The sequence below is a fragment of the Phyllostomus discolor genome, chromosome 6, assembly GCF_004126475.2.
Source record: "Phyllostomus discolor isolate MPI-MPIP mPhyDis1 chromosome 6, mPhyDis1.pri.v3, whole genome shotgun sequence".
Classification (NCBI taxonomy): domain Eukaryota; kingdom Metazoa; phylum Chordata; class Mammalia; order Chiroptera; family Phyllostomidae; genus Phyllostomus; species Phyllostomus discolor.
In genome coordinates this window covers 15,583,569-15,611,025 of record NC_040908.2, presented here as the reverse complement: position 1 = coordinate 15,611,025, position 27,457 = coordinate 15,583,569, and the positions used below count along the sequence as shown (strand labels likewise).

General features: G+C 54.4%; 1 protein-coding gene across 1 annotated transcript in view; it reads right to left on the bottom strand.

Moving 5' to 3' along the window:
- The window catches only part of PLB1 (phospholipase B1), a 90,549-nt gene that overhangs the window by 41,327 nt on the left and 21,765 nt on the right, over positions 1-27,457 (bottom strand). The window contains exons 13-28 of the mRNA XM_036029952.1: positions 22,571-22,629; positions 20,718-20,791; positions 19,182-19,225; positions 16,955-17,063; positions 14,203-14,257; positions 13,837-13,917; positions 10,738-10,803; positions 10,314-10,414; positions 8,158-8,239; positions 5,567-5,671; positions 5,351-5,446; positions 5,025-5,096; positions 3,844-3,882; positions 3,275-3,335; positions 2,150-2,208; positions 1,140-1,213 (exon numbers count right to left, since the gene is read on the bottom strand). Of these exons, the coding sequence (XP_035885845.1) occupies positions 1,140-1,213; positions 2,150-2,208; positions 3,275-3,335; positions 3,844-3,882; positions 5,025-5,096; positions 5,351-5,446; positions 5,567-5,671; positions 8,158-8,239; positions 10,314-10,414; positions 10,738-10,803; positions 13,837-13,917; positions 14,203-14,257; positions 16,955-17,063; positions 19,182-19,225; positions 20,718-20,791; positions 22,571-22,629 (1,177 nt within the window). The remainder of the gene's footprint in view (positions 1-1,139; positions 1,214-2,149; positions 2,209-3,274; positions 3,336-3,843; positions 3,883-5,024; positions 5,097-5,350; positions 5,447-5,566; positions 5,672-8,157; positions 8,240-10,313; positions 10,415-10,737; positions 10,804-13,836; positions 13,918-14,202; positions 14,258-16,954; positions 17,064-19,181; positions 19,226-20,717; positions 20,792-22,570; positions 22,630-27,457) is intronic.

Here is a 27,457-nt window from a genome sequence, read left to right as displayed (position 1 = left end):
AGGTGTGTGGGAACCTAGGGGCATCCGGGGCTCCGAGGCATGTGCCCCAGCTCTCAGGGGTGATGTTCTCACGCTTCCCACGCCCTGGACCCTCTCTGTGGGTGGCAACAGGCTGAGCGAGGACGCCTCTCGCACCCAGGAGAACCTCTCTCTCCAAGGCTGTGCTTGGGGTTGACCAGGAAACTGTCACGGTCCTAACTTTCAGCGCTCCCTCTCACTTTCTCAGAAGGAACGTTTCAATACACCCTGAAGGGAGGAGGCCAGCGCACTGCTAGCTGCTCAGTTTCTCATCAACACTCTGCCCCCTGGTGGCTGGTTTTGCTCTAGTCGTTCCAAAGTCTGAGCTAATCGCCAGTCACGGTGAAGCACAGGCAAATCTGAGCTTTATTACGAAAGAAACTTAAGAATGCCCACGTCCAGCCACTCACCTGACACCTTGTGTCTGGGATGTTCTTTCTCACCCGTTCCATGACCTAACTGCTACTCTGCCAGGACATGACGGGGCTACCACCTCCTCTGGGAAGCCAGGGCTGGGTGTTCCCCTTCCCCTCCCCGGCAGCACTGAGGCACCCTTTACCGCCACAGGGCGCCGACTGCCAGCGAGCACGGGCGTTTGCCTGCGCCTCCCACACGTGCCCCTCGCTCAGCATCTGCTGTTGTGATTTTGTCTTGGTTATTTCCTCCCGAAGTGTGTCGCACTGTGGAGTTTTCTCTGCAGACGTGTACATGCATGCATATACACGTAAAGGCCGAGGTGTGAGCACAGACTGACGTGAACAAACACATAGAGACAGGACACAGAGACGTATACACGCAAACGGGCAGGTGGAGACTCAGAGATCTGGTGCTTTTCGGGTGCATTTCCTGTTGGATTTGCTGACCCAGGAGCCTGATAAGAACCCTGGGTTGCTTTTTCTGCACAATTTAAAAAAAAAGAAAAAAAAGAAAAATGTCATCAATAGTAAAAGACCCTCTCCACTCACCACACTCACACTTTGCAGGCGTAACATAGGTTTTCCTTCTGGAAGCCCCTTCCAGACCAGTCCTTGCTCTTGGTTATTTGTGAATTCACAGGAGACAAAGCCCCCCAGTCTCTGGGGGTGAACCCAGGGTGGCTAGGGGTCAAGGGTTATTGTTACCTATATGACAGCCCCCGATACTGAGTGGTGACGTCAGGAAGGTCGCCTGGTTTGGAGCCAATTCCGCTGCCAGCCTTTGAAAACACACCAAAAATCCAGAGGGAAATCAGCAAGTCAGAGAGAACCGAGGCTGTCGACGCACTGGGCGTCTGCAGGTGGCCCCAACGCCCCTCTCCACGCATGCGCGAGCGGAACGCTGGGCCGGGGGTCAGAGGACCCGCGCTCGCCACCTGCGGGCGGCAGCTGGCTCCCAACTGCGCTGTGGACGGGCCTTGCCTGCCTCACAGGGCTCTTTGGAAGCCCAAACTGGATCGGAGCTGTGAAAGGGTGTGGAAGACCCTAAAGTGCTTTATGAGTGTGAGACACACTCCTCAGTTCTTCGTAAGCAACGAAGAACAAGCTCGTGGGTCTGAGTGGATGGCCGGGGGCGGATTCCTCGTGAACTTCGCAATTTCTCTTCTTTCCCGCTGGGACAGTCTGTAAGGTGCTCTCGTGGCTCTGGGGGAGCTGCCGCAGAGGGGTCCTCAGGGATGGCAAAGAGCCCCACTCCTCAGAACTTAGGGGCGGAGCTTTAGCCACAGCCTGGGTGTCTTTGCTGCTTCCCGCGCAGATGCAAAGAGGCAGCAGGTGGGAGGGTCTGAGCCGCTTGGAAAGCAGCATCCGAAGGGAAAGGGGCGCCCACACAGGTAGGTGTAGAAGATTTTTTGAGTCAAAATGACATGGTTTTGCAATTGTTAAAAAAGTGTTGTTAGGTGTGCAGAACCTCCACTATCCGAGGTAATTCAGTTCACTCCTAAAAAAGACTTCCCTTTGCGCACCTGAGTGAGAAAGTGGCTGCAAAACAAGCCGTCGCCATGTTCTTGGATTGACAAGGCCTGGAGAAGGCTGGGGGGGAGGGGGGGGGGCGGGCTTAATGCAGGGCTCGGGAGTGCAGGCCCTGGGGGGAGGGGGACTGGGACCTGAACTGACACAGCCACCCCCACCCCACCCCAGGGCCCAGGAGTCCTTACGGTCAGAGAATCCCCCAGAGCAGCCACGACTCGGATGTCTGCAGGTCTCAGGGAGTGCACTGGGGAGACAGAGGGACACTCTTGAGTCCGTGGAAAGGAAGCTGCAGCCAGAGTCTAGTGTGTCTTTAAGCGAGATCAGAAACACTGCTCGCCTGTGCTCTGGCCACGCAGGACCCAGGGTCCATGGGGCCCTGGAGGCGGAGGTTACATTAAAACAGGCTTTCTCTATAAGAGACTTAATGAAGGAATCCTGGACCTATGGGGAGAGAAGGGTGCTGAGAGAGAGGGGGAAGGGGATGGGTAAATGGGTGTGAAGGAGGGGAGGAGAAAAGAAGGAAAGGAAAAGGAAGGAAGGAAGGAAGGAAGGAAGGAAGGAAGGAAGGAAGGAAGAAAGGGACAGAGGGAGGGAGGGAAGAAAGGGAGGGAGGGAGGGAAGAAGGGAGGGACGGAGGGAGGGAGGGAGAGAGGGAGGGGAAGGGGAAGGGACAGCATGGTGGGATCCCACCACAGCAGTGCCAGCAGTCGTGTGGGACACCGGCTGTGACCTGCGTGGACAACCAGTTGGGCACTGGACCATCTGAGATGAAGTTCGGGGCCTGGTGCACAGTCCAGTTAGAGCTGGGCTCCATGTTTCCATCAAGAATCTGAGACACAATCATGCCAGGTCTTTCTGGGCCCTCCAGTGTCTCCCAGACCCCAGGAACTCTCCGGGCCTACAGGCGCCGGCAGTGATTGCAGAGCCGGAAGCCCCAGGACAACCTGGGAGCTGGCTGCCTCTTGGGACTCCCTGGGCACCTGGCCCCCACCTCTGACCTCGTGAGGTCACCCTACAGGGCTAGCTCACTGGACAGGGAACTCATGTGGCTCCTGCATTGTGTTCCCTTTAAGAGACACACAGTTCCTGGCCTGGTCACCTGGAGGCCTGCTACATAAGCCATCTCCACGGAGCAGAGGGGGACAAATGAGGGACTTGTCCCAGGTGACCACCCAGACAGGGACCAAGCACTGGCCATAACTGCATCACTGAGTTACATGTAGAAATTTTGTCAGAACATTCCTGGGCTCCTGAGTCCTCCTGGAGAGGTCCTGTGTCCCGGTGTGTCCGGTGTGTCCCTCAGGGCTCACCTGAGGTGGGTGGTGAGGTAGAAGGGGCTCTGTCCCCGCACAGCAGGTGACTCCCATGACCCTAAGGGCAGAGAATGGATCTCAGGGCTGGAAGGGACCAAAGAGACTTGCCAGGTGTCAGACACACAGAGACCTTAACAAACAGACTCCTGCATACCCCCCAGCCCACCCAGGGAAGAGCCCAGAAGGGCATTTAAAGAGGGGTCCCTCGGCAATTCTGAACATCAGCCACCCTGAGATTGGCTAATGTCATTCAGAGCCCTCCACCAACTAATGCAAGAATCGGGGCATCAACAAAACCCCTCACCCTCCCACCCCCTGCTTCCATAGCGGCTTTATGGGGAGGATAGGGTCTTCACCTACATCTTTGCTGAGGCTAAGATTTGATTGGCTGGGCCCCTTCTGGACTGTCACTTACTCTGCCCTCCACCCCGTCTGAGGTGCGTGTGGATGGACTTTATAAAAGAGTGTGAACGCCCTTGTTCTCACCCACCCTGTTGGGTGAGTCCCGGCCCAGGGGCTGCCCCCTGCACAGGCTGGTGAGGGGAAAGGAAGCAACAGGCAGTTACCTGCACACTGTTCTTGTAGGTCCTCAGGAACGGCCAGGCCTGTGGAAGGAGGGGGTGAGCAACCGCAGTGAACTTGGCTTGTTCTCTGCCTCGCTCTCTGTCCGCCTACCCTCAGGAGGTGCTGGCCTGGGTAGAAACTCTTCAAACACGGTCAGCCTCCCCGCTCCATGTCACAAGCCCCTCCTTGCCAGGGCGACCCTAGGGGCTCCTCCCCAGGGTGCACTGGGGCCTTCTCTGCAACTCAGACCCAACCCCGACCCAATCTGAACCCACAGGAGCAATCAGAATAGACCCTGCAGTGGCTCCTGGGAATGAGCATGTCTGCTCTTCACCTCCTATGCAGCTGGCTGGGGGTGTCTGTGTCACCTCTTCCCCAACCCTGGCCCCTGCCAGCAGAGCACCCCTCTCTGCCAGCACAAGCCCATGTCCCTACTCCCTAGGCCCCCCTTGCCACTCCATGCCACTCCTACCCTGTAGCAGCCTGGGTTCCTTCCTGCCCAGGCAAGAAAATCAAGCTTTCTGAGGTCCTGCCTCATGCAAGCCCAGGCCAGGGGGACCCCACTGGGAACACAGAGGGGCTCACGGAGGTGAGGGAGTCGCTGCAGAGGTCCAAGAATCTTTCAACCCCACGTGGGTGAGTGGGGGGATTTGACTGGCTTCACCTTCCTGGTTAATGTCTGCTTTCTTAGCTCCAGCTTCCAAACGACCACCCCCACCCCCAACTCCCACCCTAGCAGACATTATTCTGGGTCTCTGTTCCTCGCTCCTCCCATCGTGCCATGGAGACGGCTACATGGAGTGTCCTTCTGTCCCTTTCTGCCCTTGATGCTGTCCCCAGCCCTAGCCTTCCCAATGAGAGCTGGATGGTAACATTGTGCTCCCCTTTCAGACTGGAAGGAGCTGCGTGTAGCCCAGACTTGTGCTGGGGCTCGCTGTGACGGGAAGAGACAGAGGAGCGCCCACGGCCCCCTGGCCACCAGGGACTGTCATCCATCCCAGTCCACCCGGATGGGACACCACGGACGGTTATCCGGAGTCTGGAGTGAGTGAACAGGGGAGCAGAGCTGGGGTTGAGGGGGGCACCCTGGTAGGCAACGGACTGAGAAACCGTAAGAAGACTTTAAAAGGCTGGAAGAGAGGCTTTGGGTGGAGCCGTGGCAAGGATGGGCTTCTCACGCTACCTCGTTCGGACACGTGATGTTGATCTTGCTTTCAAAATCATGGCGCGTCGTCTTCTGGCCGACGGGCTCCAGCTAAACCAAGAAGCAGGAATATGGGGAGTGAGAAAGAGGCAGCGAGAGTGGGAGCCCAGGCCTCGGGTCCGGGCTGGAGGAGGGCAGCGGGGGCCAGGGGAGGTGGGGGGGGGAGGGAATGGGTTGGCTGTCCTTGCCGTGCGGGGCTCCCACCGCCTGGACCTGGGCGAGGGGCCTCTGAGCTCCAGCGAAAGCTTTCTGGAGTCTTTTTCTTATCGGAGGGAGGAGCATTCCTCCCGCCTGGGGCACCTTACCATGTTGGTCCAGAGGCCACTGGCTGCGTGGGCGTGGGACTTCCTGCTGAAGTGGAAACAGTCGGGAGCGAAGAAAGAGCTGTCAGGCAGCCCCTCCTGGGCGCGGGGCAGACAAGAGGGCCCGAGTGAGGAGACGTCCGGTGACACAGGTGACACTCAGAAACAGCTGGACACCATCTGTGCCCCCCACTTGTCCACCACATGTGCTTTACTTACCGAGGTCTTCGGCATGTCCACCTTTTCGAAGAACGGCTGCAAGACCACCGTGAAATCTTCCCTCGTGTCGTACCGCCCACTCTCGACCAGCTGGTGAGTCATCTCCTGCGGGAAGAGGCACAGGGGACAAGGGTCAGGGCTCTCCGTGTCTGCCCGGTCTGCGTGCGACCCCCTTCTCTGCCGCCGTAGGATTAGACGGGGTCTGGCCCTGCAGTGAAATCCCTCTGTGGCAAAATCTCAACTGGTCAGGAGCCAGCTAGTGACCTTTTAAATCAGCCTTTATCTCCACCCCCGGCCCCAACCTCTGCTGCCATCGCCTGCTTGACCTAGGCCGCGAAAAAAGGACTGCAAGGAAAACCCTGAGGCCATCCGCCTGATCCCTTTAAAGCTCCTGATTCAAACTTGTGGGAGGGGGGCAAGTATTTGATTAAATGACTTCTTTGGATCATTCTTACATTAACTTTTTTTCCGTCCTACACTTATTCAGAAAGTCGAAGGTGAGTCACCAGTGACATTTGCTGCCTACCGCGGCGCTGGCCCGTGGTGCGTGTGAGCGCGTGGGCCCCTGGGCCTGCACACTCCCGAGACTCCCGGGTCTGCCTGGGAGAGTAATGAAGCTGTCACTCTCGCAGCTGCCACTTGGCCTCAGCTCCGGGAGGACCGATTAACCCAGTTCTGGCTCCCACGGGTGCCAGACGGCCATCCCACGGCTTGCCAGGTTCGTGCCATTTGGGGCCAGAACCCTGGCTGGAGAGGGAAGTCAGGTCCGCACACACGAGAACATTAGTGTGGCCACTTCAGAAGATACCGAGCACCTTCTCTGCCCAGTGGGAGCCAGAAAGAGGGCCCCTGTACTGGAGACACCTCAATTTTGACCTCCCAGGAAGTCTCCTATTTACAGGCAGAGCCATGAGGCAGAAGGTGCGATGCCACGGACTGTGTGACGAGATGCTTTCCCGCTCCAGAGGTCTGTTTGGCAAGACCTGGACCATCCCTTAAATCCAGTGCACTGGTTACTCTGTGGACCAGCCACGCTGGCTCCCAGGGGTACCGGGCGTCTCTGGAGAAGTGAAAGAAATAGTGTCTAGAATGCCTGGCACAGGGGCACTAACAGCAGCGATCCTCTCCAGGAAGAGGGAGTGGGACCGTGGCTTTGCCAGGAAGTGGGGGGGTGAGGGGATTCGGAGAGAGGGCATGATGGCCTCGGGTGGCTGAGCTGTGCGCTTCTCCAGGACGCTACGTTAGGGTCTCGGATGAGACCTGGGAATAGCCAGCCCCTTTAGAAAGGTCAATGAAGGCAGTTTTGGTGAAAAGTTCCTCTTTTTGTCTACCCAGCATCTGAACCCACTTCCTGTGTTTGGAAAACCCCACTGTATGAAGAGCAGCCTGCCTCTCGCCGCAGCAGGTGAGAAAGGCGAGCACTGGCTCTCTCAACGCCCCTCACAACGAGGGCATGGGCGCTCGCCGAGGGTCTCCAGTGAACGCTCCCACTCGGGGGCTGAAACTACCCCGAAGAAGATGGAGGGACAGCATAAACTCCATTCTGCTGAGGGTGGCAGCCGCATCCTGGGCTAGTTCTTTGGTCTAATTTTGACTCTTATGGCTTGGTCCCTGAAATTCCATGATTCTGGTAGCTTGGCCTCTGACTCTAGCTTTCTAGCTCTTCCAGATATTGTGCTTAAATAATAGACCTGCTTAAATACACCAGAACTGCATAAGCTTTTGTTGCGTGCACCCGAGATGCCCACCTGGAACAGGTGTGCTCTCAGGGCCTCAGCGGCCTTCCCTGTCCTGGTGTAGCCATGGGGACACAGGCGCCTGCACGCAGAGAAGGCAGTGCAGCTGGGGAGGCATCCGCAGGGCCGGCCAGTGGGGCCACAGCATGAGAGAGAGAGGTTCGTTCTCCTGGGCCCCGATACCCCTGGCAGGGACGGCTGCCCCCAGAGTCTGCTGGGAAGTTGTTCTGCTCTAAGGAGTCCCTGGACATGAAGGATGAATCCGCCCTAGAAGCGGTTTGCAGTCCATTCTAGAAGGGCCAGACAGCTACTACTGTCCTCTCGAGTGACTGGACGATTATTTGGGGGGAAACTCAAGACTGAGTCAAGGGAGTCAGCTGCTCTGGTCCAAGTGGTGACGGGAAAGGCTTGGAACGCACAACCCACAGGGTGTTTAGAGAGCTCCTGCCGGCTTTCCTTCTCCTCCTGCTCGCCAGTAATGCCTCTTCCCCTGGGAGGGGAGGGCAGAGGGAATGCATGTCACCTCACCGAACCGCCCAGGTTCTCTTGGGTGGAAAGGGCGTCCCACCGGGAGTCGGGCTCACACGCATTCCCCGTGGACAACGGGGAACGCTTGGTTTCGCGTAAGGTCAGGAACAGAGTCTTGGTGGTGTGTCCAGCGACTTGGTTTTAGAGCTTGATTCAAATGAAAGGAACCCCAGCCCCTGCCGCCTTGCAGGGTGTCTCTAAATCTGCAGACTGGTCAGAGGGAACCTCACACTCAGCCGGGGTCCAAAAACACGTGGGCGTGTGCCCATCGTCCAACCAGAGCAACCACGTCTCACAGCAGTTCCCGTGCAGCCCGCTCCGCCTCACCTGGTACCTCCTGTTCACTTCAACAAGGGCGGCGAGCTCCGTTGAGTTTTCCTCCGGTGTCAGGACGCAGGGGCACAGATTCCTGCAGACCAAACGGAAGAGACACCCCACACCCCTCAAATCACCATCTGAGTGCACGATGCAGAAACGGTGGCTTGAAATCCAGAATCCTTTAATGTGGAGGTATCAGGGGTCAATGCTAACGGGGGCCCTGGCTGGCTGACCTGTCAATAAAACTGAAGGAAATTTCCCAGACCTGGATTTGCTCTTGAAAATGAAATAGTTACTTCTCCTGACATCCGCAGGAGATGCCTTTCATGGAGCTCAGAGGCTGGAGACCGTGGGAGCCAGGGGATGGTCTGAAGCAAGGAGCTGGAGGTCAGGCAGGCCTCCTACTAAATGGCGGTAGAGACAACGGTGATCATGAGAACGGCTAACACGCCGTGAATACCTGCCGTGCCAAGGGGTTTATGGGTATTAACCTGCTGAATCCCCTTTAGCCATTCTAGAACTGTCATTATCCCCATTTCATAGTTGAGAAAACTGAGGCTCAGTGCGGTCATTTTCTCAAGATCACGCAGATGCTAAGAGGAGGAGCCAGAACTTGAACTCAAGTCTGCCTGGGATGAACCTGAGCTCTTGATCCCTGGTTAAACAGCTTCTGCCCAGTCTGTAGCTCTGATCTGGATGGCCGGCTTGCAAATCCGGGCTTTCGGTCTGAGAGATAAGGGGATAACATTGTGGATGGCTCTGGGTAGACTCAGGGCCTCCAAGGAAAGTGCCACCACCGAGACGAACAGCAGAGAGGCAGGGAGGGCAGCGCACTGCCGAGGTGGTGGGCCAAGGTGACCTTGAGCCTGCCTAGCACATGGTCAGTGACTTGGCCGCTTCAGAGCTGAGAACCACCCTGGCAAATGCCTCCTCTGAGCCTTCAGCTTCTTTGATGGCCTAACAAGCCCGCAGTGACGGGCGGCAAGAGAGTTTTGGGTGAGCCGCTCTGAAACGGAGTGAAAACACGGAGCCCCGTGTGGCCCAGAGGCTGGAGAACGTGGGAGCCAGGGGATGAGTCAGCGGCCGAAAATAGGACGCCTGACACCAGCTGCGCTAACAGGCGTGTGTCATCCAGCAGCCATCCTCCCGCTCTCAGCACCCGCGGGGCCTCCCGAGGGGCCCCGGGCAGTCCGGGCCCCCAGGTGAGGTTTGGCATGGATCTTCGGGGGAGCAGCCAAGATACCTCTTCATTTCAAAGAGCAAACCTGGCCCTTGTGAATTATTCATTCAGCCATTCAGCCAACAGCCACTGAGCCCCTGTGCTGTGCCAGCAGTGACTCAGACACAGGGTTCAGGGCTGGGGGAGAGGCACATGAATAGTTACCATGTGATATGCTGCGGGCTATGGTGTGGGGGTGGGGTGCAGAGCTGGGGAGGTGCAGGGGGATGGGCACAGCCACAGTGACCTCAGCTAATGGTCCAGAGCAGGCCTGGCAGGGAGCGATGCCATGCGAAATGTTCACGCTCGGTGGGAAGGGCATCGTACTCCTGAGGGTCTCGGACACGAGTGATGCGAGAGAGGGAGCCACCTTCATTCGGCCGTGGAGACTGGGGATGAAGAAGGCCTCCCGGGGCCACCCCGGGCCCAGGGCTCTCTGTTCCCCCGGGAAGACTCTGTCCTCCAGGCCCTCCTGGTTCTGATCGGACCACGCTCTCCTCTAACAAGCAAGCGGCCCTACGTTTGTCAATGCCCAGCCTGCAGCACCGTGCCAGACAGAGGCTCCCTCGGTCCTGGGCTGGACTGGCGTCCCTGGGGGTGGGGGAGGAGCTGATCACACTGAAAAATCGGCCCTAGCAGCGGCCAGTGAGCCTGGCCCACCCAGGCCCCGTCCATTCCTCGTGCGTGACTCTTCCCTCCCTGGGGGACTGGACGGTGTCCCGAGCGGCCATGGCAACAGAAGCATGTGTGGGTTGCAGGTGCCTAGTCCAGGTGGAGCCGAGGTCTCCGAGGGGGTCACAGAAGTCTCCCCCATTAGACCTTGTCAGCTTAAAAAATGGGGCAGTCTCCACGCACCTCCCGCTCCTTTCCCTCAGTTTTCTAACTCCTCAGAGTCACTTTCTGCGGAGGGTCCTACGGCCCTTTCGGGAACGGGGGAGAAGCTTACCTGAGGATCAGCCTTGGGCAGCTGACTTTCTTCTCGTTGTACAGCTCCCTCAGGTTGGTGATCTCCAACACCTTTACCAGGTTCACAAACGCCCGGGGAACCTGAGCGAAGTCAAGGTCGGTCAGCGACAGGATCAGGGCTGGGCGGTTGCTCCTGCTGGGGGTCAGGTCTATGGCCTTCCACCTGGCCCCGTCCGCTTCCTGCATCCCTGCCTCCCCCTCCTCTGCTCCTCCCCTCCCCGTCAGCACCGGTGTGTTCAGGCTGCTGGGACCAGGGCTGACAGCGCGGTCATGCTGGGCTCCAGGTAAAGGGGACCTGACAAGGAGGTCTCAGCCAGAAGCCAGAGCCGCCTCCAGGCCAGGCCCGAGGCCCAGGGAGAGCCGTGGTCGGGCTGCTCAGAGGCCACGTGCGCCAGCCTCCGTACCTCAGCATGCAGGATGTCCAGGGCCTTCCGGATGTTGTCCGTGAAGTTCTGCGGAGAATACTGGGCCTGCGGGAAGAGGAAACACCCAACACCGTGTGTCACCCAATCTCTGCGCAGACCAGGGCCGCTTTTTCTCCTGCACCCTCTCCTTCCTCTGTTGCAGCCAGAATGGGCGACCCTGAAACACCGGTTTACCTTGGGACCCCCAGCCTCCACACCACCCCCACAGCCCTCAGGCTCATCACGGCTATGACCCCCGTCTCCCACGGGGGAGACGCTCTTCCTCCTGCATGGAGCCACGGAAAGCTCCGGATCCATCTCCTGTCAATGAGGTGCAGAGCCCCAGCTAAGACGCATGCTGTTCTGGGCCCCTCCAAAACAGGTGTTGGAGCAGAGGACCGCTGAGGTCACCTGCAGCTTGAACACACTCGGGTCCTGTGCCTTGATTTCTTCTGCTCAGACCTCAAGCGCCCACAGCCCAGCCACACCACCTAAGGAGGGTAACAGGGCCCCGGGAGACCCCTCTCCCGAGCACTAACACATTTTGATGGTTATTTCTCTTGACTTTGATACTTGTGGTTCTTAAAGTTTCTTAGAAACAGTGGAACCCTTTCTGAATGAACTCCAACCGAGAACCCTGCTCTCCCAAACGAAGCAAAGTTGCAGGGAAGTGGGGGAGGGGCCCATGGTCCCATCTCTCCCATGAGGCAGCCCCAGGGCTCCACCGTGGACCCCTCACATCACAGCCTGAAACCCCCACATCCTGGTGACTTTGATGCCAGGAAAGGAGGGGTCTGAGGAGCAGGCTCACCCCTCAGGCCAGGCACTCCCAGGCCACAGCAAGACTCACCACTTCCTAAATCTCCCTCAGCTGGTCCCTTTTCTGCCTGACAACGGTCCTGGACTTCAGGTCCCAGCCGGAAAGTGTCCCCTGCTCTGTGTAAACTCCTGACACAGGAGTTCCACTTTCAGACGTCTGTGTGCACCCCCAGGACCTCGGTGTGGTGCCTTCCTCACCAGGGTACGGTGAGCTGTCTGTGTCCCCCACACCGTTCCCATGGGCTGAGCATGTTGAGGGCAGAGCCTGTGTCTCACTCACCTGCTCAGCCCCCAGGGCAGTGCCTGGCATGTGACACACACCCAGCAAATGATACTCGAAATAAAAAGCATCTTGTTTATCAGAAAGCCCTGCAACCAAACTAAATGGAAGGCAACAAGTGGGCAACACCGATGGCAAGGGGTTTCTACAAATCAACAACGAAAAGATAAATACCTTAACTGCAGACAGCCAACAGGCATAATATAGAATTTACCAAAAGGAAAGATTCAAACAAGGAAAACACAAGTTTATTCCTAAGTAGGAAGTAAAAAAAATGCAAAATTTGAAAACAAGATTCAGTTTTTCTCATTTTATCAGAATAGCAGGTATTCAATAATGCGCATTGCCAGCTGGAATGTGGGGAAAGAGGCCTGACTGGTATACACAGGCTGGCAGTGGCTTGGTCGTATGTATCCAAAGCATTAACCATGTGCAGTCTCCAAAAAATAAGACAGACAGAAATATGTGCATGCGGCACAATATTAACAAGCGTAAACTCCAGGCAGTGGGCACACGGGCACTTACCACACAGGCCTTTCAGTGCCTCGGTGTGTTTGGAAATACAGCACTGGGGGGAGTAAACATATGTTTTTGCTTGCAAAGCTTGCTACTTAGAATACATACCAGGAAACAACTGTGGACATACAGAAAGATGGTTGTTTATCCTGGTGTTCATGTATAATAGGCATAATTGGAAGTAATGCAAGTTAAGTACCCAATAACTGGGAACAGTTGAGTAAATTACGGCCCATCTACATTATGCACTGCTATATAGTCATCGAGAATTATTTGAGAGAAAAATAAATATTGATATAGGAATATCTTCCCAACGTGTAGCTATTGAAAAAGAGCAGGTGACCAAACAATATTTTTGGAATGACATCATTTTTAGAAAATAATAAAGCATTTTCTCCACATTCACGGAAAATGCTCGAGACACTTGCCAAAGTGCTAACAATGGCATTTCTGGATGTTGTAATTAGGTCACAGAGAATATTTTTTTTCTCTGCACTTTGATATGTTTCCTGTGTGTATTACTTACACAATTAAAAAAAAACTTTTAAATAAGTCAGCTTCATTGAAGGTAGAAGAGGCTTGCCAGGAGTTTGGGCTTAACACAAAGAACCACCACAAGCCCTGGCTGGCGTAGCTCAGTGGATTGAGTTCAGGCTGCGAACCAAAATGTCGCAGGTTTGATTCCCAGTTGGGGCACATGCCTGGGTTGCAGGCTATGGCCCCCCAGTAGGGGATGTGCAAGAGGCAACCACACACTGATGTTTCTCTTCCTCTCTTTATCTCCCTCTCTAAAAATAAATAAATAAAATCTTTTAAAACAAAAAACAAAAAGAAACACCACAAAACAATTTACACCTGCTCAGGTTACTGGCTAGGGCCACCTTGCAAATTAAAGAGCTGCCCAACCTGGAAACATTCTTGGACAGCTGGGTTCTGTGGAAAGCACCTTTGCTGGGGGTGGAGGCTGGGGGGGATGGCTGGTGGGGTGCCTTCCTGATCAGAGCTCCTGGGAGTCCAGGAAGAAGCACTGCTTCTTTGGGGCGGCCGCCTGGCCCTGGGGTCTCCCACCAGCCCAGAGGGACTGGGCCCTGACCGCAGCCTCAGGGCCTGCGTTAGGAGCTCCACTTTCCCGTACAAGTGACAGCACAAAGGTGGAGATGGTGCGGCAGTCGGATACTGGGGAAAGGAGCCGGCCTATAATGAGCTATGAAGACATGCCAGACTTCTAGAGATCGTTGGAGTGTCATCTTGGTTTCTAGAATGATATGCTCAGGCTCCCTTGACAGAAAATCTAATCAGGACTCATCTCATCATCATTCCCGCTGGTGCTGTCGACGCTCTTCTGAGAGGTGAATGCCGCCTGGGTGTCGAGGCTAAGCCCAGGCTGGACCCACGCCAGACCCCAAGCCCCAAGCCCCAGCCCCAGCCCCAGCCCCGCTGCACTGCTCTGGGACCCAGGATGGAAACCCTCCCCTGGGACCTACCAGGTCGTTGCAGAAATCGCAGAGGTCGTTGCCCCCGATAAACATGGTTATTATCTTCCAGTCTTGCTGAAAATTTATCTTCTGAAACGGACAGAAAACGAACGAGTAAATGTCTCACCCCAGGGTCATGTCAAGGAAAACACACAGTGCCGAACGCTGGCAGGATTGGGTCCGCACACACCCCCGGTTTAGAGGGTGTTGTTATTGGTTGTTGTCGTTGTTTTAAAGATGAACTCTCTGGACTTCCCAGTGGCCCTGTCCTCCCCCAAAGCTGCCTCTCTCTGTCTTCATGGATTTCTTCTGCCTAATCCCTGCTTGGGAGTTCCTACCACAGGTGGTCCCAGGAGGCACCTCCCCCAGACTTACCAGTGTGTCATTCTGCATCAGGTCTACCAGCCTCCTGGCCTGAACAGGTAAATCCCTGCGGGCGGACACAGGAGGGAGTCATGTGCAGAGCAGGGACTGTGAGGCTGGGGCTGGGAGGGGACTCAGCAAAGAGGGTAGGAATGAAATTTGTGGCAGGAAAGCTGGACTGAAGGCCAGGCTCCTGTCACAGAGCTGGGGGAGGGGCGGGAGTCATGTCTGTGGGGCGGGAAGAACAGCACACTCCACACGTCAGGAGGTGACTGCTGGGGGACTGTGTCCTGATGGGCGGATTTGATCACCTGCTTTGCTTTCCGGCCCATGCCAAGCTCATTCCAGGCAGACAGAAGGCTGCGTGTGAGCACTCCGTGTCATGCATGGTTCATGCCATGGCCTCGGCCTCAAGGGGCCCTCACCCTCCAGGTGACATAGCTGAGCCAGACATTCTTGAGTTTGACATTGAGTTACCTCTTGGTGACGGTGGGAAGGTGATTTAAGTTCCCAGTCCAAAAAGACTACAAACACGGAGAAAATCCCCAGTCTCAGAGGGTTAGTGGGAGCAGGAAGTGAGATGGGCAAAGCAGCCCTGTGCAGCGAGGACCCTCACTGATGCCAGACAGCGTGGGTTTGAATCCCGGCCCCGCCACTGACCAGCTCTGAGACCTTAGCAAAGTACTTGACCTTGCCAGCCCTCCATTTTTTCCTGTGTAAGATGGGGATGGTGAGCACAGCTTCTTCACGGAGTTGCTGGGCAGGTGAAATAAGGTGCCCCAAAAGAACTTAGAACAGCACATGGTCAGCATCCACAGGATAAATCAACCAGTGGATTATCTGTGCCACCACCATCAGCATTATCATCAAGGAAGTCCCTGGCACAGCCGCTAGCAGGAAACATTAGCCATCCTCTTCCTCTCTCAACTATCAGCCCAGCTGGCCTGGTCTTAGTCACAGGAGAGTGGGGATCAGTTGGCCTGGGTGGGAATTCTGGGTAAGCCACGTAAGCTCGTTGAGCCTCAATTTCCTCGTCTGGACATCTGAAGTTATCAGAGCAGCTGCTCTGTCTGCGGACCTGAGTTTTGGGGTGGTTTGCTGGCCTCCCTGTATCATCAGTATCGCCATTAAGAAAGCATGGGTACCGGACCCTCCGCTTTGTCCGCCACACACGGCCCCTGTGCGGAGCACAGGGCACAGGGGAAACAGAGGTACTTTGCAGACCACATGCTGCTGTGTATGTCTGAGGACTCCACATCAACCCTGGGACAGAGGCTGCAGGGCACCAAGCCAGCAAACCACGTGCATGTGGCTGGGCTGATGCATCTGCTCAGGCCCCTTTGCCTCCTTGTGCTACAGTTTCTGTGACATGGGAACGGCAGCCTCTCACCCTGCCCTACATATAGCTCAGGACGTGCTGGACACGTGGGTGACTTGAACGAAAGAGGCCCAGGCCTCTGGGAAAGCAGGGAAGAAATCCAGGGCCATGTGAATCACGCTCCGTTTCGGTTGCTTTTATGACTAAGGTTTCCTTCTAGGATGCCTTCCTGACCTAGTCATACTCACAACTGCCTCTCCGCTCACCCCACCAGCTGGCATGTGCTTGGAAGGAAGCAAAACTATAGTAGCACTACGGTAAGCTGAAAATTTAAAGCAGCGGAGTGGTAGCCTCTCAGCCCGCCCCCACCAGAAGGACAGCAGAGCCACGAAATACATTCTAAACCGCATTGGGTTTCTCAGGGCCTCTGCTCTGGGCAGTTTGTCACCTTTCCCGTCCTGAACACCTGAGAGTTAGTTACCTGGGTGGCCCCTAGAATGAGAACTGGGAGGACGAAGTTAGGGGGGAATCCAGGAGCCAAAACGCAGGAATCCCTAGGAACTACATGGTAAAGTGAAGCTTGTGGTTATTCTGGAGGAAGAACAGGATATAGAACAGGATCTTCCCTCTCCTTTTCCCTGGTTTGGGAGCAGCGTTCACTCACTCTCCGCCCAGGCAGCAAACCCAGTGGAGCGCTCAAGGCTCGGGACCTCGGAGAGACATGCAGCTAACAGGACCCAGGAAAGCCAACCTTGTTCATTCAGTGCCCACGACCATGACACAGGGGTTTGCTTGCCCACTAACAGGTTCCCCGGTGGGTCTTGCACCCCCCCTGCCCTGCTGCTGGGACCACCATCCTGACCCGATAGGTGAGTGCTATTTACGGCTCGCCAGAACTTCCATATTCAGTGTGGCATCGAGTCCCATGACCACCCCAGGAGGGTTCACTGCCAGCCCTTCCCTTAGGCTAAGGCTTCATGAGGCCAGATTGGGGGGAAGGGAGGACAGGAGAGCCAGGACTCAGACTCAGGGGACCAGTGCTCTTTCCATGCTCCAGGAAGGAGGCAAGATCTGGAGCCTGAGAAAGCTGCTCAAAGAGCAGGTCTGAGGAAGGGAAGGTGAAGAGGACAGGAAAAATAGAGATAGGCAAAACAATGAAAACCGTCTCACAGTGGGCCCTCTTCCGGTCACTGTCTTACGTGGACAGTGAGGTTTACAGACAAGAAGATGTAATTTGCTCAAAGCACACACCTGGCGTCAGAGTCAGCTGCCCTGGGGTGGCGTTGGGGGTGGGCCAGCGGCTCCTTCTAATGTCCCTCGGCCCCTTCTAGTCCAGCCTTTGACCCTGAGACCGCACCGCAGAGCAGCCCCCAGCTGTCAGCCGTAAATCCCCACCCCGGCCAAGCCCTTCCTTACGCAGGTCCCCAGAAGGCCCGAGCTGCTCACCCAGCCACGTTTCCCGCCACAGCCTGGTTCAGGAAGGCTCCGGGGCTGTTTTCTTTCCCGGTGCCAACAGAGAAGCCCTTAAGGGAAGGGTTGAATTCCCGGAGGATGTCTGCAGATACAGGGAAGAGAGAGTTTAGTATCTCCCAGAGCAACGTTCCAATTCCTCTCACACGCGCTGGTGGGTGGTGTTCGGCACCAAGCACAGCCCCACCCACCGCCCCCTCCCCGTGCTATTCACTCGGCTAGGAGCCCCCGCGACAGTTGCTGATACTGAGTGTCTTTCCGGGTGCTGATCGGCCATTGGTGTATCTTGGTTTGGAGAAATGTGGATTCAAATCCTTTGTCCGTTAAAAAAAATTATAGTAAAATACACATAGTAAAAATATACCATCTTAATCATTTTTAAGTGTACAGTTCAGAGGTATTAAATATATTCAAAATGTTGCCTTTGCCCATTTTTAATCGGGTTGTCTTTTTATTGCTGAGTTATGAGAAACCTTTATATTTTCTAGTTACAAGTTTCTTATCAAATATATAATTTGCAAATATTTTCTCCCTCTCTTCGGGTTGTCTTTTACTTTCTCTGGGTTGTCTTTTTCCTTTGAAACACGAAAGTGTTTAATTTTGTCCAATATATCTATTTTTTTTCCTTTTTGTCACTTGTGCTTCTGGTGTTATATCTAAGAAGGCTTTCTTTAACCTAGGGTTATAAAGATTTGCTCCTCTGTTTTCTTCTAAGAGTTTGTTTCAGCTTGTATATTTAGGTCGACGTCTCATTTTGAGTTAATTTTTGTGTACAGTGTGAGGTGGGGGTCTGACTCCACTCTGTGCTTAGTGTAGCTATCTAGTTGCCCGAGAACCATTTATTAAAAAGATGGTTCTTAGACCCTGGCTGGTATAGCTCAGTGGATTGAGCGTGGGCTGCAAACCAAAGTGTCGCAGGTTCGATTCCCAGTCAGGGCACATGCCTGGGTTGCAGGCCAGGTCCCCCAGCAACCGCACATTGATGTTTCTCTCTCTCTCTTTCTCCCTCCCTCCCCTCTCTAAAAATAAATAAATAAAATCTTTTTTTTAAAGATGGTTCTTTCCCCATTGGATAGTCTCCACATAGGCTACCTATGTCAGGAGAGTCCACCTGAGGGGTGACATTGTCTCAATCCTTTGTAAGCGACTTTGGTGAAAGTTTGTGAGCCTGCTGATTTTCAGTTATGTTATATCCATGGTAATAGCACGGGAATCAGAGAGGCCAACAAGCTGTTGTATAGGCTGGGCCAGCTCACAACCAGTCCATTGCACTTACAAAATCAACCCAATCCACCTCTGGGCAATAGGGGAGTTTATGAGTAGCTCTTGTGTACAGACCTAGAAAGAAAGAAGACAGGGAGCACTTGCGCCCCAGAACTGTACCTACTAAAATTCAACAGGATTTGCAAAGAGCAAAAACAGAGAGCAAGCGTGAAGTCCAATCAGCTCTGCCTGTGTGGAGATTGAGCAGTCCCTATCACCAGATTCTTAGTGAGTTCAAGCTCAAATAACCTCCTAGCTGGGATATATCTGAAGATAATCACCAAGGGGAAATTACAAGAAGAATAATTGAGAATGGGACCGATGAAGTTCCTCTCGGGTGTAGTTATTAGCTATAAGATTGTAAGGGGGAAGAAAGCAATTTTAACACTTATTGCATGTGTCTTTAGGAACAAGCACAGTGACGTGTGTGTACTGAGAAGAAAAAGGTTAATAAGACAAGCTTTAAAAAATCCTTCCAGGCAGTCACTTGAGCTAAGTAACTTCGTCTTTACTGCTGTGACAGTAGCGTTTCCTAAAGCTACACACAGGAATGGAATGTCTTTGCCTGCAGTGGTGCCTCATGCAGCCCAAACCCTGATCAATGTCTCTCGGTTAGAGAAAGGTGCTCTGCTCAGAATGACAGGCATAGATAGCAAAGAAGGGTTTCCTTTCCTTTCTTCCTTGAATCATTTCTCAATAATGACTTGCACTAAGATCTGACCTGAGATCTCTAAATACAATTTCAAAAAAAAAAAAAAAAATCTCCCAGGCTTTTATCTCAGTGCGATCACATCGGGGAAGCAGCGCCCCCTGCCGAATGAGGCTGTCTCCTACCACCGGTTCCCTGCTAAGCCCGAGGCCGCCGCCAGGGGGCGCTGCAGAAACGCTCAGGGTGACCGCGAGCCCGCCCTAAAACCCAAGTAAGAGTGTGGGGACTCACTGGCCAGGGTAGTGACGGTGCTGAGGTTCCCATCTCCGCCGACGCTGGGTGGTGGGAACAAAAAAGAAAGTGAAGGTTAAAAATGCCAGCGACTCTGAAACATCTCGGACACTACCAAGACAGACGTTTCTGCTTCTGAGAGATACCCCAGGGGCTTGGAGACTTTGACTTAGGAATTCAGTAAAAACCTTGAAAACCAAACCAGAACACAGCAACTCCTCCCCTCTCTCCCCACACACCTGAACGTCCACACACGAAGTGGTCGTGGCTGACTCTGTTGGTTTATAACTTTGAGTGTTGACCTTGGGGCAGGGGTGACTTTCACAGTGGTCCCCTTCTGCCCAACTTCCACAGGGAAAGAGGCCTTCCTTGGATTGAGAGCCCCCTCTTGCCCCACTAGCCCTGCAGCTGCGCACTGCTGCTGTTACTGAAAACCCAGTAAAATGGGATGCCCTCATGACTCTTTTCTCCCTCGGCTTGGCCAAACCCGTTTTCCAAGGGTATCTCTTTGAGAGCAACCCATCTTCCAAGCCACTTCTCAGACTCCAAGGAAGTCAAATTGGATGGGTTTCTAGGCATGAAAACATATAACATTCCAGAGTTTATTGAGCCCTTTGCTTTTCCATATTCCTTCATTCTCTGCCAAGTATGTCTGGGAACGTGTTCAAGGTTCTCAAAGTATTTGGGGTTTAACCCTGTGCAGCATCAGGAGGGAAGATGCCAGGCCTTCAACATGCAGCTGGCGCCAGAGGCGCCAGAGTCCAGGCCGAGGAAGCCCCAGGCCTGCCCTCCATGCCTTCGAAGCTCAGAGGTCACATTCTGCTCGCTGCGGCTTGGGGAGGCCTGGATTCCACTGCAGCCAGAGCAGGAGCGAGCCTGCAGGAAGCCACTGTACACAACGGGGGGAGCCACCAGGTTAGGTGTCAACAAGCATCTATTCTACTTCTTGCTCTTTGACCATCTGGCTGTGTGATCTTGGACAGGTTACTTGCCTTCTCTGGGCTTTGCTTCCTCATCTGTAAACTGAAGGCCCTTTAATAATGACACCGGCTACCACTTATCGCTACTTTGTGTCGGGCACTGTGCTGGGGTACTTGAACCCTCATGACAGTGCTCATGTGGCATTATTACCCCTGCATCAAAGGTGAGAAGACCAGGTCAGAGAGGTTAAGTAAAGGGCCCACAGTCGCACAGAGCTGGCAGCCAGGGTTCAGACACAACTCTGGTTCCAAAGGCTACTGCCTCCTTCCAAGATTACTTCTCAGAGGGAGAAATGGGAGCTAGAGAAGCTTTTCTAATCCAAACATTTATGTCGTTTCTCCTCCAGACTCCCCCTGGTCCCAGCTCCTGCTTTGGGAAATGCAGTGATTTGGGGAAGCCGACTAATACTGTCCTCATATTAAACCTAGAAGTTTCCCATGAGAAGTACTAGGTGGCTCATCCCTCTGCTGGAGGAATGGTTTCCCACGATGCCCAGGGGTCCTCCCAGCCCTGCATAACAGGTCTCCTCTGGGGCCTTGCCACACCGTCACTCACCTCCAGGACAGACCTCGATACTGAGTGAAGACGTCCAGTATATCCCCGGGCCTGGACCCGGCCCCGTTACCTGCCTGAGAGGGAGCAACAAGGCGATGAGTTTCCCTGCCCGCTGGCCAGGAGGCCGCACCCTGTTCTGGCCGGGATCACCGGGGCGCTCCCCAGAGTCCAGACCGTACCCTTTCCAGAGATGAGTGACAGCTCCTGCTGTGAGGCCTGGCCTGGCCACCAGTGGGCTCAGCCTAGGAAACCCTGCTCAGACCAGGCTCCAGCGGCGCCGGCCCAGGGAGAGCGCTGTGAAGACTAGACTCTGACACCCATTCTCCAAAGGGCACATTCCAGGGCCCGGCTTTCGTCACCAGTAACAAGCCGTGAAAACCCTCCTAAAGGAAAGCGTATCACAATCCTTCTACGTCACTCTGTCTCACGTAAGGGCAATGCAGAGCAGCCATCAAGTGACATGCCACGTACCTGTCCCTCAGCGGACGAAGGAGCGGGTCTTTAAACCACAGTCTGGGCGCGCTCTGCAGGTGCACGGCCCTGGCCGAAGGTGTGTTATTTCCAGGCAGGGCCATGCCAAAGGGCACGAGAGCCACCCCCCAGGGTGCAGTCCCTGATCTGGCGCCCAGTTCCTCTGCTACCTGCCAGGTACGCCGCACTCAAAGCGCTGCCTTCCCAGGAAACCCTGAGCAGGTGTGTTGGTTCTTGCTCACTTCCTATTCCCAGAGCATCTTCCAACAGCCAGGTGTGGGGAGGGGGAGGAGCATGTGGTGGGGAGCGTAGAGGCAGGTGATGTCGGGCCACACCTGGCAGGCAGTGGTTAGGGCAAGCAGTGCTAAAACCAGCTTGCCTATCCTTCCCTGGGGATGAGGAGCAGCAGGGCCTTTGGGGTGTCAGTCACTGAGGGCTCAGGAGACAGCTACAGCACAGGGACAGAATTCTGGACTGGGAGGCAGGACCCATGACTTCTGGTCCTGGGCTGGCACTTATAAACCGTGTGGCCAGGGACACTGATGTTTCGTCACTCAGCATCACCTTCTTTACTGGTTAGGTTTAGGGAGTGTCAGACTCCAGGGGACTTTGTTGAGGACATTGAGTGAGATAATAATAACATCAGTGTGAATAGGCTGAAGACATGGAGGGTGTCACTGGTCTTGGGGGACACTCGGCTGGAGGCCCTGGGGCTGCTGCCGGCAGTGGGGCTCGCCCGCGAGGAGCTGCCGTTGAGTGCAAGTTTCCGTCTGGGACCCTCCGGGACTCCCCGGCCAGGCTCTCCGAGGCCTGATGGGGCTTTTCATGGATAGCTCTTTGTAGGGCTGGGGTGTCCCCAGGGAGGGGCTGCAGAGATGGGCTGGGGTCATTTTTAGGAGCTCTGGCGCTCCCAGGACCCGTGTGCTCACACGGCACTGCCCCACCCCCACCCCCGCCACCCCCATCGGCACTGGCTCCTGTCTCATCATCTCTCTGCCCCTCCCTCAACTTTCCACACAGACAGACACGGCCCCAGGTCTGTGCAGGGGGACTGCTCCGTGGGTGGGAGACCTAGTCCAGCTCCGCTGCATGACGTGGGCTCGGTCACTTCCACCCCGGGGCTCCCATGGGCACCCCGCCTCCTGCCCTCTCATTTGGTCCAGCATTGGGAGAGGCAGGACGAGTTTAGCGTGAAGGTGGGAAGAGGAGCTGGGCAAGGAATGCCGGACCCCAGGGTGGGTGCGGGGATGGAGAGGGACAGAGGATCAGGACCCGAGATGGCAACATCAAGAGCTGGGCGCGAGGTTCCCTCTCTCCCGGTTCTAGCGTGAACCCCGGTGAGCCCCTCCCCCGCCCCTCCCCGTGCAGTCAGGGTGACTCACCGTGAGAGAGTCCCCCAGGGCGCCGATCACCTTGACGTCCGCCGCCTTCAGCCTGTGAACTGAGGACCCGCAGGAGTGAATGGAAGAGCGAGGTACCCACCTCCTCTGAAAACAAGTGATGATCTCCCAGGAAAACGGAGAGAAGGTCCGTCTCTAACAGCAACTCAGCTTGGAATTAGGGGCCCATCCTTGTCACAAGGCTCAGCAGCAGCAGCCCTGGAGCCCAACTACCAGCCTCCTCCTCGGGGACCCTGAGCGCAGGGCCCAGGGCTAGACCGTGTGTGACCAGTTTTCCAGGGGAGTCTGCGGGCTTTCTGTGACCCCGGTGCCACAGGGCGCGCAGTCCTCCTCAGGGCGTGACATAGCCCACCATCAATACTTAATTTCCCCCAGGATCTGGTTGTATTTGGGGTGTAGGGACTCATCCTACTGCAAAAATTAGCTCAGCTCCTCTACAGTGAAAAGGGAACTGCTTTCATACCACTAGTTTTAAAAATCCTGGTGAAATTCATAGAACATAAAACCAACCGTTTCAGAGCCAACAGTCCCATGGCATTTAGTGCTGAAGTCACAATGTCGTGCAACCACCACCCCTCACATCACAGGCTCCCTCCCCTCCCCCTTCCCCCACACCTCCTCCTCCCTCAGAGTGCCTTGTCGCCACAGTCACCCCGACTTGCCATCGCTCCCCTTTCCTCCTCCATGTGCCCTGCTGTCTCCAGCTGAACTCAACTGTCCACTAGCTTCCAGGCCCTGGGGGAAGTGGAACGTATCCTCTGTACCAGGGGGCGGCCCACTCCCAGAGGGAAGAAGCCCATCCTCTCAGTGGGCCGTTGCTTAAGGTGGATAAACTGAAACTCGTGCGCGCGGAGGCTTTCTCGACACCACCTCTGGGCCGACTCCCTCCACCAACACGCGGTGAAACACAGGGGCCGACGGTGCATCTGGACTACCTAGAGCCCCTTTACCCCCCAACACCCAAGTCACGCTTGTATAGTCACGCCTGTGGAGGAAGCTGTACTAACACTCAGGGCGGACAGTGTCTTGTTTCCCTCCGTGGAGACGTCTTGTCTACCTGACTTCCACCCTGCTTGCAGATGGGGAACCGCTGCCCCCTCTGGCGACCTGCTCTCACTGGAAAAGTGAAAGCCCCTGCCTCTTCCTATCACAGTGTGCAAACTAACAGACACGTGGGTGTGAATGAGCACGTGCAAAATACGTAGGTGTGTGGTCCTCAGAGTTGAGCACACATCAGTATCCTCTGGAGAGCTGGTTAAGCCACAGACGGTGGTCCCCACCCTCAGAATTTGGGAATTAGTCGGTCTGCAGCGGGCCCAAGGATATGTGGTCAGAAGAACAACTTCAAGGCGCAAAGCCAGCTGCACACATCAATGCATATCCACAAGGCTGAGCCCAAGAACTTCAAAATGACCTCTTCTCAGAGACATCAGACTGTGCAAGAGAGAAAGAAAAGGCAACCGAGACCACCTCCCCCCAACTCCAGAGAGTTCGTTTTAGCTCCTGGTGATGACAATCAATCACCATATTCTTGTTGCCATAACGAATGATGCAGTGAATTCTGTGACCGCTCTAGGGTGTAAAGGTCAGAGGAAGTCTTTGGGGTTGACAAATGTGGAATGAGTGAATATATTTGCATCAAAAGCACATTATGTTTTGATAAAGAGGCAGCTGAAACGGGCCACTCCTGTCTCCAAAATTTGCAGCAGACAGAAAACACACACAGGGGCACGTGTGCATCTGTACACGTGTGCATCTGTGTAGAGAGAGAGTGGGTACTGTGTGGTGGGGGAGGGGGCTTCTCCTGTTGGTCAGTCTAAAGGGTTTCCTGCAAGAGATAATAAACCAAAGGAGCCAAGCCTCGATAGGAGGAGTGTGACTTATCTGGACTTTTGTTAAGATAGCACCCAACACATATCATCGGCTTAATATCTACAGACCTTGATTTGAGCTCTGTTAATGTCATCGTATATGACAGAGACGCGGCTTGGAAACACAGCAGAGCACTTTAGCAATCGCTCTCCTTGGGGAAAGAACTATTTAGAGATAAGATTAAATGTGTGTGGGCTGATTAGCTAAACATTATCTGGTACAAACTGTGCACCACCTTGAAAGAAATTGATAAACACATCATTAAATCATCAAGATTTCTTCAGAGGGGACCTCTTATCAGGAGGCCATCCAAACGATGGCAAAATACCGCACGTAGCAAGGAAAGGACAGACCAGTGCAGAGAATGCGGAAACTGCTCTCTGCACGTGAGGAGAGGGGTGCCTAGGAGACAGGCTTGGTCTCTGGAGTTTTGTCTTGTGTAATCCAGCAACTTAAACCTCTTGGGTCCATAATCTGAACCCCAACTTTCTCTTCCCTGCTAGCTAGGGATGCCCAACCCATAAGCTCTCTGATCATAGGGACCCATGTAAAGACGTCTCTGAGGGGGGGTCAACGGCCGGCACAAGCCTGGAACCTTGTTTCCACCTTTGAAGTGCTGTCGGTGTGAGTTTATACAAAACGCATGCGCCTTGCACAGAGTAGGAAATCAAGAAATGTGTTCAAGTAAATGACGGGCTACGTGAGGGCTCTGTGTCAGGGACCTGATGGCTTTCCAAGATCCAAGGGATGGAAACTACAGGGAAGGGAAACACTTATCCATCCAGACGTCTTGGGGTGAGTTTGAACTTGCTTAGCCAGCTGGTCCTGCCTAGGGACAGATGGGCTGTCCCTCCCTGCGGGGCGCGTCAGTACTTCCTCGTCACAGGCGAGGTTGAACTGCCAGACCCTTGAGCAAGCGTGACTCCAGCAGTTCAGGGTCCGCACTGGCCATCACGCCGCTGGTTCACGACGAGGCGAAGCCCTCCGGGATCACTCAGTGCTGTACCCTGGGGCACATTCGTATCAGCATCTGAGTGGCTCATCTCAGCCACGTGGGTAAAATAAATGATTTCAGGGACTCGGGAACCAATGGCTTAAATGAATGCACTGTTCTGATTCATACTCCTAGTGACAGTGGCATATACTATAATTATAATTATAATTACATAATTAGCTTTTTGGATCCCTATGTTCAAATACTAAGACAACCAGCTTCAATAGACAGCCAATGAACCATGTGCCCTCTGGCTTCTGATTATCCCCACTCTTGTCTGCAAAGTGCTCCTCCTTTCCTTCCCAGTAAGGAAAGTGGCTTAAGGCAGCCACTAGGCCCCCCCAGTTTTTTTTTAAGTTATCCCAGTTATGTTAGGGATAGGGCCATGGAGTGATACAGAATGATACAAGTATTTACGGAGTTACAAAGCCCACGGGAGAAAGCACCTAGCACACTGCACTGTGTAAACTGAGCTGGAGGGAAAAACTAGAGGCCTGTATTCATTCATTGGCTACCCAATGCCCAGTGGGCTGTAAAAAGTCACATCAGCCCTGTCTCTCTCTCCAAAGCCCCACAGATCCGTGGAAGAGGCTTATCACCCGTGAGCTCCGAGGCAATGAGAGCCAGGCAGCCCGGCTGCCAGCGTCCTTGGCCTGTGGAGGAGGCAGCATCCTGTCTGGAAACACCACTTTGGTTGGCTAGTTACATGTCTGGGCACTGGTTTCAGAGAAACACTAGAAAAGGGGACTACTGAAGATTTCTGGAAGTAACTCTGAAGGCAAAACACTTACTTTATAAGAAAAAATGGTGTGACAGAAGATACTTTGGTCTAGCTGGTTTTGAAAGCCCTTTCAACCATGAAAGCGGTTGATTTGCTGAGTGAGAAATATTTGAGGATTCAGACTAGTTCAGCAAACAGGTATGGGCCCTGACCAGGTGCTGAGTCACTGGGGATATAAAGATAAGGTAATCTGTTAAGTACATACTTAATCAGATGCCCGCATCTCCAGGAGGGATTGCAAACTTGATCTCCAGAAGAGTCAACGACCTCACCAGAAATACGATCATTATCGAGGACAAATAATAATGTGACCTGTGCGAAGTCCTTCTGGCCGCCCCCACGGTCACGAGTAGGTTTAAAATGTCAATCACAGATCATGCACAGTGTGTTTCTCACTGCTGTCCTCAGTGCTGGCCACTTGTCCAAACGACACTCTCCAGGTGGGACTCGGACATGCAGGCCCAGGCCGATCCGTGAGTGCGGCCACGCAGCTGGAGAGAGAGGGTGCGGGCCCCGCGCGCACCTGGGTAGACCAGGCAGGCCGAGATCTACCCGTCTGCGTATTTAAATGGCTCCCTATCAGCAGAGTATCTCAGATCTCGAGGTCGTGAGATTTCTGGCACTTCCATGTCCACATGCCAGTAAACAACAATCTTCGGGGTCAGGGAATGAAGAAGAGGTTCGTGTTTTATTTGGCTTATCTCAGATGCTGAGATATGCTCTCCTGGACTGGGTGGCCGCCATGGCCACGGCAGGAGCGTAATCTAGACAGGTTGTGAAATGCTATATAGATCTCTCTCCCAGAAGGATAAGATTAAAAAGGGGCTGGGTGCTATTTCACGGGGAAGGCTACGGCTATTAAAACATAGACGTTCTTCTCCCTCTCCTCTTCCCTCTCTCTACATGGACACATACACATATTGCACACACCTTTGTGCTTTTGCTATAGGAGGGCCTGCATGTGAAGCTAATAATTTATCTCTGCTGCTCAAGTCCTCCTAGTAAACTCACCAATAAGCGTGGGTGTCACCAAGTGTGAGTGTGTGTGTGGGGGGGTGGGGGGAGTTGAAGACTAGAAGTGTTCGAGTGTGAGACTGTGTGTGCGTGTGTGTGTGTGTGTGTGTGTGAGATCTCAATCGCCTATTCCTTCAGTCTGCAGTTTAGGACAAGAGCCAGTCACACACCGAAATTTTAACCCCCCACTCACTTGGCTCCATGAGCG